Source organism: Semicossyphus pulcher, unplaced genomic scaffold (genome assembly GCF_022749685.1).
Source record: "Semicossyphus pulcher isolate SPU_LCO1_2020_fin unplaced genomic scaffold, fSemPul1.0.p SCAF_4, whole genome shotgun sequence".
Lineage (NCBI taxonomy): Eukaryota > Metazoa > Chordata > Actinopteri > Labriformes > Labridae > Semicossyphus > Semicossyphus pulcher.
In genome coordinates, this window is record NW_027211715.1 from 4,019,965 (window position 1) to 4,034,743 (window position 14,779).

At 41.2% G+C, this 14,779-nt stretch overlaps 1 protein-coding gene across 1 annotated transcript in view; it reads left to right on the forward strand.

Annotated features, from left to right (window-relative positions):
• Window positions 1-10,834: 10,834 nt before the first annotated feature.
• oca2 (oculocutaneous albinism II) overlaps window positions 10,835-14,779 on the forward strand; it is a 66,851-nt gene continuing 62,906 nt past the window's right edge. The window contains exon 1 of the mRNA XM_069680362.1: window positions 10,835-11,076. Within this exon, the coding sequence (XP_069536463.1) occupies window positions 10,835-11,076 (242 nt within the window). The remainder of the gene's footprint in view (window positions 11,077-14,779) is intronic.

Below are 14,779 nucleotides of genomic sequence, written 5' to 3' on the forward strand. Positions count from 1 at the left end.
GTAATATTTTTAAATAGATATTTTTATTCAGGGTTTTTATACCAAAAATAATGATTCTGGAAATGATCAGTCTAATTCTATTATAAAACAATTTAAGTAAATATGTGTGCAGACTCAACAATTAATGTCAAAACATTGTTAAATTTGAAATCCTGACGTGATACCGAATAAAGAGCCATTTTACAGCTCTTCTTGCTGAGCCAAATGATCTGAATCACTGAAAAGAGCCGAAATCCCCATTACATCAAAAAGTAACTAACTGATCAGTTTTCATTTACGTAATGACGGTGTTGACCATTGACCTTAACGGTTTGTGCGATTTGATTGGTTGGCTCATATTATTGGCCGTCTGTTTGCCTGTGACGACAACATTATACGTTTTTCCAACGGTTTCTAGTCTAGCCGTTTGTCAAGAGTCGATTCGGATAAATAAGTTCGTGTTTTTATGTGTGTTTAAGCTAATTAGCAAATTATGGACCACTTTACTTTTTATTGAAAACTGGTAACGTGATGGAGACGTTGTGATGCCAAATATGGAGTATATTGAGGACGATGAGGAGGAAGATGAGGACTGTCGAGCTGAATGAGAAGTGAACGAGCTGCATTAATACTGTAAGTTAAAAAGTAAGCTAATTCTGTCATTTGTTGTGTGCCGCGGGCTAACGTTGGCTTCAGCTGGCAGGGAGATGCTAGCTAGCCGGAAACTAGCTTAACCTAGCTACTTTTGCATGTTTTTGTTTGCTCAATTCTAATGCAGAGAATTAAGTGTGTTTGCGCAGTACATTAAGTTACATCTCGTTTTTCTGTAGTAATAATATTTGTCATTGTTTGCTGTGTCAATCATAAGCACCTGCTAAAAATAATCCAGCCCCTCTGAAGTTCCACCAGTCATAAACCCCCTGCGCCGCAACCGCCCGTGAACAGAGATTCTCTAGAACAAAGATGACCCACTACAAACTAAATCCAAGATCAGAAATGGTTTACGCTTCCTGTCTCCTTAGTGGGCGTGGTCTCTTTTTCCCCCTCTCCAAAAACGGTTGCCAAATTGTTTGCTGAGACAGAAACGTCTGGAACAAAGTACTTTTGTTTCCTAATTTGTCTGTCTGCAAAATTTTATAATTTTCAGAAATATTGGCTTGTGAAAAATATATAGGGGACAATGGGGTCAGCTATCAGTCATAACCTGTGCACTGTACTCTTTTTTTGAATAAATAGACTCAGGACCAGCCTCTAGTCTCTGAATATGGAGGGAGGTGCCATACAAAGAGAGCAAAACTGCACCGAAACACTTCATTGGCCGTGTGTACTTCCCTTTTTTGCTCTCTATTGTGGTAGAACAACTATAACAAACAGCTGACTTATTAAGTACAAGTTATTAGGCAACTTTCTCTAACATCACTATCTATCACCATGTTAAACTGTTTAACATGTCAATAGAGAAGTATCAGGCCAGATTACAGACATACAGACAGACAGGGAGAAGGCAGCTGTGTGTGTGTCTGCAGCAGCATGTGACTGCATGTGGGAGGTAGACCAAAGAGCATGATGGTCCTGTGTCTGCAACTTTCAAAGAGCTTTTCTTTTCTCCTTTTCGGCTACGTTTAATCTTTACTGTAAATCAGTGTAGTAACTGTAGCTTAGAGGAATATTTCTACTTTAAAGAGAAGCAGTAAAAAGTGTTATGTACATTGTGTAGCTAAATTGATTATCAGGAGCCCTGTAATGTATTTAAAAACAATAAAACAGATTATAGTACGTGAAGCTAAGTATTTTCCTTGTTCATTACCTGAAGCTCATATTTGAGTTACTGTAAATGTTGGAGTGTGACTATGGGAGTGGTTCAGTCATGAGTGCAGGATAACTTGTTTCATCAAAGTATGCATGGTCATGACCACAGTAATGAGGACCAGTGAACCGTATGTAAGCATTATTCATTCCTGGAAAGAAAGTGAATGAGAGGGACTGGTGGCATGGGGAATATACTGCGTTACCTTATATGCACATTTGTGGTTTATTTGAGGGACATTTAGACTAAATGTTAAAGCCACAGAAAAGCTGGTTTCATGTTCATGCTCTAATTCAGATTTTCTTTGAATACGGTGCAAACCTCAGTGCTCAATTCATTTATTGCTCACATCCAGTTTTGATTTGTTTGACTATTTACATTATATTTTAAATTTGGCCAATGATGGATTACAATGTGGACTTTGGAATCGCAAGTGTTCTGGTTTACATTTGCAGTGTGTTTGTAGTCTGACTAGTATTGATCAATCACGTGTCTGCAGGCTTTGGTTTATTTATGTCAGGAAAAACAGTCTGTGTGGAGAGCTAAAGGAAGGCAATCTATCAGCAAAAAATCCAATATCGTGCATCCCTACAAATGATTCTGAAGTGTTTGAGTGACCTGACCTATGCCACTGTTCACCCAAACAGCTACAGCCTAAATTGCGGAGGAATCAGGCAGCTCCTCTCACACCTACAGGATAAGAGGATCATGGGAGCAAGACCTCGACAAAAACAAAAACTTATGCCACCACGGAAGCTGAAAATGTCGACCTATAAGATACACCAGTCATGTCCTATTAAAGCAGGACTTCTCTGGCATAATAACAATAATAAATTAAAAACACCTAAACCATAGCCCTATTTAAAATAATTTGGGTAATTGGTAAAAATGTTTGCAAGTGGATGCAAAGGCTGCCACGCAGGAAGTAAAAGTGTCCATACCAAGTGGGATATTTTTAGCAGGCAGCGGTTGGCAATAATAAAAGGTGACAAGCAGCCGAAATTAGTTTCCTCCCCGGGTTGCCTGTGCTCAGACTTTGAGATAGGGTAAAGAGCTCAGACATCAGGAGGGAGCTTGGAGTAGAGCTGCTGCTACTTTTCATTGCGAGGAGCCAGCTGATGCGGTTCAGGCATATGATAAGATGCCTCCTTGGTGCCTTCCTTTGGAGCTTTTCCGTGTAATTCCAACAGGTTGCAGACTCTGGGGTAGACCCTGAACATGCTGGAGGGATAACACAAGATCATCTTCATCTGCTCTCATTTAGCCTTCAGGCAGGTTAGGCTTCTGCTATAAGATGGCCTTCCTCAGGCTGTAGATTGGGCTGAATATAAGCTCTGCGCCTTGCTTGGCTGTGAGCCATTTGTGCCACAGCACTGATGATATGGTAGTGGTGCCTTACTCCTTGCCCATTGTTGCTCTTTAATGGTTGGTTAGCTTTCTGCTGAGCCAGAGAGGTCAGTGGGTTGGCGGCACACAATCCTGCTCCTGATCCAGGCTGCTGTGTGTGGTGATCAAAAAATGCTAAATCCCAATTTAAGAAACAAGAACATGAATTATGCTACTTTAGAAGTTTATGCACATAGTTGTATTTTTATGGCATTGTCTTTTGGTTATTGTTGTTATTGTCATATCTCAACAAGCGTTAGATGAGTCCCTCATGGTTTCATCGTTCCCAGAGGATGTAAAAGCATTCTCCGGCATCCAGAGTCTCTGGTAAACTCCAGTATCTCCACAACTCAGCTGCCCGCCTGCTTACCCACTCCCACTCGCTTGACCATATCACCCCTGTTCTTCAGAAACTCCACAGGCTCCCTGTCCCACAAAAGATCCAATTCAAAGTCCTTCTCCTCACTCAGAAATTCTCCATAATCTCACAAACACCCTCCTACCTCACTGACCTGCTCCACCAACACACTCCTTCTTGCAGCCTCCGCCTCTCTGATGCCAACCTACTTCATGTTTGTATTTTTACTGGGGTGACATCTATGAACATTTTAACTCTCTAAAGTGTCTTTGAGTACCTTGAAACGTAGGGCTCGGTATCGATGAGGATTTCTCAATTCGATTCGATTCTGATTCACGAGGTCCCGATTCGATTCAATTGGACATCGATTTGGTTAGGGGTATTTCAGTTACAATGTCAATGCACCTCTAACCTGGTGTATTATTATGGTGCAAAATGTTTTATGTTTACAGTAAGAATTGACCCCAAATGAGTTACATCATGTACTCTGTATTTAACGTGACAAACACACAGCAGTCAACTTTTTTCCCCCCCCTATAGTTTGTACATCTGGCTCATGGTTTTGATTAAAAGAAAGGGGGTTCGACTTGCTTTGAGATTTGGCCACAAGATTATGGGGAAAGGCATTTTGTATAACAATGTGCCGAAAATACACTCGCGGCCAAAGCCGACGCTAACAGAGAGTAACATCAACATCAGTGCAAAACTAACTTGCATGTTCATGGACGCACACACGATAAAAAGAGTCCGTCGGTGATCACTGATGTCTCTGTAGTAGGCGCAGTAAACAAGTCCTGGCATGTCTCCCGGGCGCTCAGAAACGTGAGTGATCAGACACATTTTTTCATATTTTTAAAGAACGATTTCTGGATTTATTTATCGATATTGCGTCATTCAAATGAGAATCGATGTGAATCTGAAAAATCGTTTTTTTTTAAACCCAGTCCTACTGAAAAGGCTTTATGAATAGAATATATTTCATTATTATTATTTAGCATTTTATTATCATTACATCAGTGTTAGCTTCTAAGCTTCATCCAATAGGTAACTGGACTTGGCTGAAGTTCTTTCACCTCTCATCCAAAAGGCTTCTTCAGTTCTAAACTGACTGGTGGACGGAGCTTGAAATATAAGCCTCTGTCTGTCGGTCAGTTTATAACTGAAGAAGCTTTTTGGATGAGAGGGGAAACGTCTTCGAGAACTTCAGCCAAGTCCAGTTTATTAGATAGGACAGCTGAAGAGAGACAGGAAACGTGGGGAGTAGAGAGCGGGGGGCGACATGCACCAAATGATCGGCAGACCGGGAGTTGAACCTGCGATCAGTGTGTCGAGGACTGCAGCCTCTGTACATGGGGCGCCCGAGGATTGTAAAAGTACCTCAGGATGGTGAAGATTTCTGTGTTTGTTGTGTTAGGGTAAAAGCATTTAGCAGTGAGAAACTCATTCAGTACAGACTCCCTGAGCTTGTAGTGACACTGGTTAATATAATGTAAAGCCCCTGGCTAACTCTCACTCTCCTTGTACATGTGATTTCTTTGTTCTCTCATCATAGCTGACCTCAGCCCACAAGACCAGGATCTCCCCCTGGACATCCTCTGTGCGTAGCTTTCATCCTCTGGTGTCGCCAGCAACACTGAGTCCAGACCAGGTGACTCCATCCGCTCAATGGGAAACTTTGTTCTCGCTGATTTCTGAGAATGGAAAAGGTCGATGCTGGAATTCCACACACTGAAATCATTCGACTGCAAAAGTCATTTTGTGAGAGAGTTAATGGAAATATATTTCTGCCACTGGTTTTGTTCACTTCACTGAATAGATAATTTACATTGTGGGAAGGTTTTTAATGGCTGGAGTTTCTCATTACTTAGGTCCTGTTAGTCTGGTTCACAGGCTTTTACTCATGGATGGCAGGATGTTAAAATCCTAATTTGCCCACTTGTGTTGGGTCAAAGGGAAATGTATTAAAGATTAAATTAAAGATGGACACTGATTTGGCTATAGCACCAAACAAAGCCCCCCAATCCCTCACTTCAATTTGGTGATTCTGTGATTTAAATGTTTTTTTAGAGGAATGTAAAACCAAAACTGACAGTAAATAGGAAAGCTGAGTGATGCTGATCACTGACACCATGACCTTTTTGTGGTCATGGTCATGTTTGAACTAGGAGATTTGCCTTTGACATACATTTTTTTAAGCGGACCTCCTGACCTTTTCTTACTAAGTCGAGGTTAACTGGCTTCACTTCACACCCACTCTCCTGCCCCACAGATGCAAACTCCCCATTTTGAACTGGCATTTTCATAGTGTCATTTTTATTAAGATACAATTATATGTATGAAAAATAAACCAGAAGCTGAAGCGAAGAATCAGAATTGCACGGCTTGTGAAATAAAAACTTTAGTGACTTTAATTAAAGAGGCTTCCTATGAGCTGCATGGCCACAGTTTTTAGAGAAGAGTTATGTACACAATAATTACTAATAATAGATAATAGTTATAAAAGAAGTAAAAAAAAAATAGCAACAAAAAAATCTTCAAATGAGTATTCCTTTCTGGAAAGCAACCCTGGGGATTAAGTTTCCCTTGAAGCCTCACTGACCCATCTGACCTCTCTCCACCTTAAATCTGTGGAGGTGACTCAACCTGTTTAAGCGGGTTAGGCGTTATATTTGACAGCCCACCTTCCCAGAAAAATACTAGAATACAAAGTAGCATAAATATCACCTTTTCTGTAATCTTAACCGTATCAGGACACCCACACAAAAACACATCTGTATCTGCATCTAACATTTTCATTTTGAATGGAAACATTTACTTCAATGTGGCTAAAACGGTATTTATTTACTTCAAGCAACCGTCATGAAATGTTCTTTTCACTGGTGGATTCGAAGTGTGGTGGTGAAGGTGGTGGTTTGAGGGGGGAGGCGGCTAATCATCGTGGGGAGGTTGGTTGTAAAACGGGGGAGAATAACTGAATGGGAAAGATTTCTGCTTTGAGTGGAGAGAGAAAATTGTGCCACTCCCCCCCTGCTCCCAACATAGAGTGCTCAGCAACATCTCCCTCCTTCACTGGGGAGCACAGCAAAGGAGGAGAAACTTGGCCTCTCTCGTCTACGTACAAACATAAACTACAACTGTAAAAAGAAACCCAGCATCAGTTCTACACATCAGCATTTCTCCAGGATTGTCTGCATGAATTACTTGTGATTTTTGCTGTTGGATATTTAACATCACGAATCATCACTATTACCATCATCGTTATCGTCTTTCTATTTGTCTTCATCATCATCATCATCTCGAACAACTTCCATCTTCATCTTTAAAAGTAAGTCACTTTCATTTCTGTCTCTTTCTGTCGCCAAAATAAAAGTTATAATTTAATTTAACGTCAGGGTTTACTCTGGGTCCTGCCGTCTGTGTGTGGTGGATTTACTATGCACTACAGTAGTGGGCTTTGTTCCAGGGGGTTTAGGCATTATGTCCTAATGCTGCTGTACAGTACCACAAAAGCTTTGTAAAAAATCCCTTTCATTCTGCTAATACATAACCAGGTGTGTGGTTTTTATATTATGTTATATATGTTCAGACAATACCTGATGGTGAAAATTGAAAAGCAGAAAGAAATTCAACTACTTGACACACATAAATCTTCTCTAATAGTCTTTTCCGTGGTACATTTCTGTCTTTTTTGTAACTCACCAGTTGAGAGGTGTTCATCTCGATGCTCTAATTGCTGTGAACGAGTGTGGAAAAACTTAAGAAAGCAGTTTATGCGTGTCTTTGCTCACAGCCCACAGGCAGGATGTCGTACAGAAAGGATCATTCTTTTCTATGATGAGGCAAATCACAAGCATTGGACAAGGCTATTATGTGAGGTGTAACCAAACAGCAGAGAGCATTCATTGACTCTCTTCTGAATGCCAAAAAAGTGGCACAAGTGAATCTAAGATTCATTGTGCATAACTGAATGTCTTGAAGGTTGGTTTTTGTGGCTGTAGAAGAGAAGTAGTTGTACTTCATTTATTTTTTTCTGTACAATCGATGGTTTAAAGTCTTTACGTTAACAGTGGAAGGATCGCCCTCAGGAGCCTTTTTTCTTGGAAATGTTTGAAGGATCAGTTATTTGATCCTGTGCTGCTGCTTGACAAGACTGTAGTCTTCCTACTCTAAGAGGTCATTATCACAGAGAGCTCAAATGTCACACATGAGTTCCTGTTGCCTTTCATGTGAGCAATAATCCCATCGAATTCATGCAGCCTTTGTGTTGGCAAGTACCTCATGTCTGCTAAAGCTGACCTCATCCACTGACCTGATGCTGAGAGGTCGGTAGCCTCATACTGAGAATCACTCAGCTGTTATAGTGCACATTGGCTTCGATCTCAGCTGCACAATAGAGCTCCTTGTTCCCGTTTGCCCCGGGAGAGGGCAACTTCAGAAAGGTTAGCACAACTGACGTATAAAATGCACTGAGTTAAGGATGTGATGTTAAACTACTGTGTATCATTATTATCACTTGATGAGAAAAGTTATGATGGTCAACTAAGGTGAAGCAGACAAAAGGCACTTTATAAAACGAAATAAGTAACGCAGAAGAGTCAGTGAACAAAAGAGTCACAGCTGTAACTTTATACCTGCTTTAATCAATATTTTCATATTAAAAATGGGTCACAAGACCCCTCGTATGTGAACCCACTGAAGCTTATCCCCCCACTCTGCTGTTTGTCAAAGCTCCATGGAGATTATTAGCATCTGTCGCCTCAGGCTATACTCACATTACATTGTTTTCATTTACAAATGGTGCTTTAACAAATAAGATCACCTGATATTAGATGGCCTGAAAACACTTATCACATGACCATTCATGGTCCCTGGGCATGTGTGTGCTAGTGCAAACAGGCACTGCATATCTCACCCAAAACAGCAGTGCTCTAGGGCTGATAACACCACAGGATGCTTGAATAAAAGCTTGCCTCCTGTGCATTTAGACAGTAGTAGCAATAAACAATGCAGAGTTTAACAGCAACAACAGCTACCACAGACAAGTTAAAAAGTGCCTGTAATGTTATTAATGTTGAGTTAAAGGCTAATTTGTTTACTTCCGCAAAAGTGTAGTGCGATAGAGGTGTGACCAAACTGGAACTGTTTCACAGCATAGAAGGTGGTTGGGTTAGGGCACCAAAGTATTTGCTTAGCTTTAGATTTAGATTATTTATGGGGTAATTTATACTTCAGTAGTGTTTTGTTTGAAAATGGACTCGGGTATCCAGTGTGTAAGTTCTGAGTTAAATCCATTAAGCCACTGAATCTTACATCCTGTAAAAACACAGCGAAGAAAAAACTTGTAAAAATCTTGTGAGAGTCACGTAAATCTAGGGTTGCCATCTGTCACTACTATGTTTTCAGCACAGAAAGCTCTAGAATAATGACTATCCACTACCTGCTTGGCACCAAATACAAGATGGACAAAGTTAGAAACTAGTTAGGGAACATGCAGCCATTTCCCAACGTTGATGGTGCTTAGGTCCAGGCACTAAAAGTACTTGCTTGGACTAAAAAGATACTTCACTATTGACTTTTTGGTTTCGAATTGGACACACCCTGGTCCTCTGGGTATATAATCTAGCGTTACCATCTCTTCGCTATGTTCAGTCTTAAATGAACCTAAGACCCCGGCCCCTGCGGTGCACCTCCTAAAGACGTTGGACAGTGTAGGCTGGATGATTGTCGATGATCCGGGCGAGTGGAGGGAGTTCTAAAGTGCATAATAGGCTGGAAGACACAGGCTTGAGCAGAGAGACATGGAAAGATGGGTGAATCCACAGAGTTTTTGAGCCTGACAGTGAATGGGTTAATGATCCTTGCTATTTCAAATGGACCAATGTAACGGGGTGAAAGCTTCTTAGAGTCAGTCTTGAGTGGAATGTCTTTAGAGGATACCCAAACTTCCTGGACTGGGATGTAGTTGGGAGCCGGGGTCGGATGGCGGTCAGTGATGCGTTTGTTGTGGGCTACCGTTCTTAGCAGGGCAGCACGGGTCTCCCTCCAAACCTTGCGGCAGCGCCGAAGATGGGACTGGACACCTTCCTAAAAAGCTTTCAAAAAGAGACATGCCAGTGCCTGAGAAGGCGAGAGAATTATGAGCATACTCAATCCAACCCAGTTGGAAACTCCAGGAGAAGGGATTGGTGGCTTCAAGCGCTTGGCAGCTTAAATGTAAGCCAGGTTCTTATGGTCCGTCCACACCACAAAAGGAAACTCAGCACCCTCCAACCAGTGTCTCCACTCTTCGAGTGGAGCTGACGTGAAGTATTCTTTCAGATGAGTGAAGGAGAGTCTTGTCTTTCTTAAATAAACCTGCACTCACTGGGGAGGACGAGGGTTGGATTAAGCCTGCAGCGAGGGATTCTCCGATGTATTTCTCAATGGTGGCTCTTTAAGGACGAGACAGGTTATACAAGTGGCTGGATGGCAAGGTGGCTCCAGGCAGAAGTTCAATGGGGCAGTCATAAGGGCGGTGAGGAGGCAGTGGCAGTGGTTTTCCTTGCTGAAGATTTCACCTAAATCATTGTACACAGAGCTACCATTAGCTTGTCTGCTATCGCAGATGATTTGCCAGTTAGGCAACGTAGCAAAACACCATCGAGTGGATAACATCAGCTAACTCACACAGACTCCCGGGGCTGATCTGGCTGGTAATTGAGTAATTTGCCGTTTGGTTACGAAGCACAATGCCGGAGTCATGCATATTTATGTTAGAGCTAGTTGGCTTACCTTAGCATTCTCGCTAACGTTATGACAACCAAAATACCATGTGTGTGTATGTCAGTGTTGTCAGTCTATCTTGACAAATAACTTCACCAGCTAACATGATACTAATTTAGGACAAACGCTTGTCTCCTGTGTACATGTGTGTTAAACATTCAGCCATCCTGCAAAGACTTTGTTACTCTTTATTGTACACAAAAAATGCCTTGTGCTATGAAGAAAGAATGCTTACCAATCTGGTTCTAGAGTTTCACAAATCTAGTGCTACCATTTAGCAGCAAGACAGGGCTCAAATAGAGAAAATATTGGACTGTTTTTTTGTGTGACAATTAACATAACTCCAAACGTATCTCTATTATTAGTTGGATGATGTAAATAAGCAACTGTATACTATTGTAGGCAACCATAAGCTTGCGTATTCCTCTTTTCAGGCCCAAGTGGCCAATCAGTTCATGCTGTCTTAACTGTTAGTTATCTATTTTAACATAGCCAATGAATCTTTTCTGATGAATGTCTTTTTACCCCCCAGCTAACTCACCATGTACTTGGAGAACAAAGGCAACCTGGACATTGAGATGTCTCAGACGCCAGCCCAAGGCCCTCAGGGCAGGAGTAGCCTGAGGTCACCAGAGGCTGTCGCGGGGAACTTTGGGGAGCTGCTTCTTCTGCAGGGCTTTCCAGAGAAGAGAGAAACCCAGAAGCTGCAGCAGTCTGCAGTTCTGCCCACGGGACAGTGCGCCATCCATAATGACGGATTTGTCCCTGTTCGACAAGAGGATGGGTAAGACTACTGAAAATGTGTTTCTGCTCCCTCGTGGTGGTTTATTGACAAGATTTCAATTTGAGTTTTATTGATTTTTTACAAGAATTGCTGAGGGGAAAGCTGCTCTGGGGGCTCGCATTGGTTCAGCTCAATGTCAGTAAGTGAAAAGACTGGCTAAGTGGCAACCGGGTTAGCTGAAGAAAGAACCCTGGTCAAACACTAAAGTGTCCTAAAGCTTTCATATGCAAGTGCAACTTAGAGAGTTTAGGTGCTTAGAGTTGAGATGAAATGAAAAATTCCTTCCCAATCGTTTTGTGCACCCGTTCAACAACACGTGTCAAAGAAAACAAATGATTCTCATCATGCTTTCTATCTGTTTAATGAAAATTGAAGTGATAACGTAACTTTGAACCACTTTCAACTAATAATTAAAAACATTAAAAACATCAATCTGTCTTCATTTTTAGCTGCTAAGGTTCATTAGTTAGCAAGCTAGCAACAGAGTGGCCTGTACAGCCCTTTCTCTTTTCCAAGTTGTCAAATACAGATGCTTTATTACAGCTCTCTGTTTCTCATATAGACACACAAGGTACCCTTCAGTGTCCGCATTTTGTCAACTTCGGCAAATGTAAACCCAACTGCAGCAATATCAGACACTCCGACCGACATAGTCCGCTTTACGTCGAAGTAGATAGATGGGCCAAGCAACCCAGGACTTTCACCCAGTATACAGCCTAGGATGAGAAAGTGTGGTATGTTGGTCTGTCTTTGATTGTTAGCCACCTCAAACCTCCAACAGACCATGGTTAAGGGCTTTACCCTGGAAAGTGATACCTGATAACAGATTACTGGCAAAGCATTTTACATTGGATTGCATCAGCAGCTTCTTGGAGCAATCAGACGGATACTCAGTTTTCTCTGAAGACTTTACTTTTCCATGTTTGTTAAGACATCCCCACTTTTAAATGTTCAAATCAACCTTCTCCTAATGGTACCTACCACCTCCCTATTTGGTTTAACTCTTCGCTATACTCTAGTTAGATACTCTCGAAATGCTGTTTTATTTTGGCCAAACCAACAATACATTTGTCCGTCGATGCTTCAGTGTTGTTTGACTTGCTCAGCTTGTGGACTTGGGGCCGAGTCCATTTGTTACAACTGGCAACATGAAGAGGCAGAATAATTTAAAACAGCTGGGCGTTGTAGTTTTTGGACAACAATGGAGCTCTATGAAACAGAGGAATTACTTTATGAGGTTTCCATACACCCTGCACTTCACAGGTTCACCACATCAACTTAAAATATAACAAACAGGCTTATTGCCGAGTGACATTTCACATGCAAGGAATTAGCTTTTGGTATTTTTGAGTATAACCATAAAGTTAATTAGAAAAAATTGAGAAAATAAAAAGCATGTACTGCAAAATATAAACATAGAATAAAGACCTAAACATAGAATTATAGACCTGTCTGTCATTGTTTTGTTAATAGCTGGATCCTGCTGCCCCCAAGTGGCCCAAAAACAGTTCCTAGAAGTCTGAAGTTTGTGTTTCTCTGAACTTTAAACTTCAAAGCTGTGTGTAATTGCTTAAGAGTTTATATGCCACAAGTTTTTCCTGTGTTCTAGTTTAAAAAGGGATTGGCACTCATTCTCTCCCGTCACTGGGTTTCCTGTAGTAAAGACATACCAACAGTTTAACTACACGTGCAGGATCCAGTTACACATGCCCTGTTGGTTAAATCTTCCAGGGGATGTATGAGCATACCTGGAAAACACTGGAATTCCTCTAAAGTCGAAACATTTACAGACACAGAGACTTAAGCATGTGTGCGTCTGTGGGTGTGTATCTCACTCACTCAGGAGGGTGCTAATCTCAAGCCCGTGGCTGTGACGTTATTGAGATTAAACTGGGGAATTTTTTGCTTCGTGAACTGAGTCAAAGTTGCACATGATGAAGAGTTTACTACAGCTGATTCCTGGAAAGTCTTGTGGTTGGCCGTATTAGCTGTTATGTGTTTTGCAGTGATGATGATAATACGTTTTATACATCAGGTTTTATAAATTTCTGTGGATGAAACATGACAACAGAAAAACGAAAGTTGCATAGCTTTAAAAAAAAATAGACAACAAAAATAGACCGTAAAGACCAACTGTACTTAATTGATTTAATTAAACTGTGTGAACAAGCTTATTTGGACAGAGAATATAAAGTTTGAAACCTGTTCACCTGCTGCATGTAGTTTAGTGCTTACAGAAACAGAAGTGGTGAGGGTCCACTGCTGTTAAAAACCTGAACATGATTGCATCTGACATTTTTATGATATTTTTCTGGCTGAGAGAATGCTGCTGTGGTGGTAGCTGTCAGGTTGTCGATTTGGCACCTTTAAAAGGGGGTATGTGATTCTAATCCAATACGCTTTTTGTCAAATTCGTGGAATATCTCCTTACGGTCCACTGGCTGTCTGTTCTGTGTGTGCACTGAATAGAAAGAAGGTCTGTACACAGCCCTGTCTCGGCTCGAGCCACACAAGAAGAAGATTCAAGCCAAATAATTATTACTTGGTGACAATGAGTCACATAACTATGTTTAATATATAAGGGGCCAACATGTTATCTATTTAAGATAGGTATTTGAATATGTCTTTAGAGTATTTTGTATTTGCCACATGTTAAAAAATGGAGATGAGGCCTTAATCAGTTTGAATGGAAATCTGTCAGAACAGGAGGAGAACCAAACCCCCCTGCCAAAGCAAATACAACAAAATCCTGCAGAGTGGTCTTGTTTCCAGGTAACAGAGAATCACAAAGATTATGATATATTATCTGAAGATACTTTTAATAACATTGACAGGCCCTTGTATAGTTGGTGTCCTAAAAAGACAGCGGTCTCAATATCCTTTAAAGACTCCTCTGCAGTGAGAGAGAGACCACACAATCTCTGTGCTCAGTCACATCTCGGGGACAGGAGACGAGTCATATCAGGGTAAGAGGAGGGAAAAAAACCTTTGTAGACATTCAGTAAATCTCTTTTTAGTTGTATAAGAGATTCCAAAGAGGATTAATGTGGCAGATTTCCCTAATGTAATCTACTCCTTTATCCAACACCCTTACCACATTCATTGATTCATAGCACCCAACTGTCTGCAGTGTGTTTGGTAATGCCCTCCAGACGTGAAAGACAACAACAACAACAACAAGTGGGGGATTATGAATTACTGAATTATCTCCAGCCCGATACAATTACCTCATATTGATGCATTAATTAACCCAGAACGGTTCTGAAAAAATAATAACAGTAAACAAAACTGCCTGCTGCTGTGTGAGGAGGCTCACAGAGTGTGTTTACGCAGCCGACCCCTTTGACAGGCAGACGGTAGAAACCCTTCAAGATTATAAGATTAGCCGAGGGGGACCTTTAATTTTCAGAAAGATTTCCATCTAACAGTTTTGGCTCAGGGGGTTGGTCTTCCATTATGTAACGATTCTCATGATGTCTCTACTGTTGTCAGAGTAATTGCTGAGATGACTGTGGGCTTGATGAAATATTAGATCGGTGTTTTGGTAAACGAAAAGATAACCATTTCTATGGCAGAGGGCGCCACTGGTTCTGCTTTTGGACATTCTAAGATAAAGAATTATCACCAGCAACAGCAGCTTTCAATGTATGTGTGTGTGTGGGTGTGATTAGCCTTAAAAGACAGACATGAAGACAGATATAGA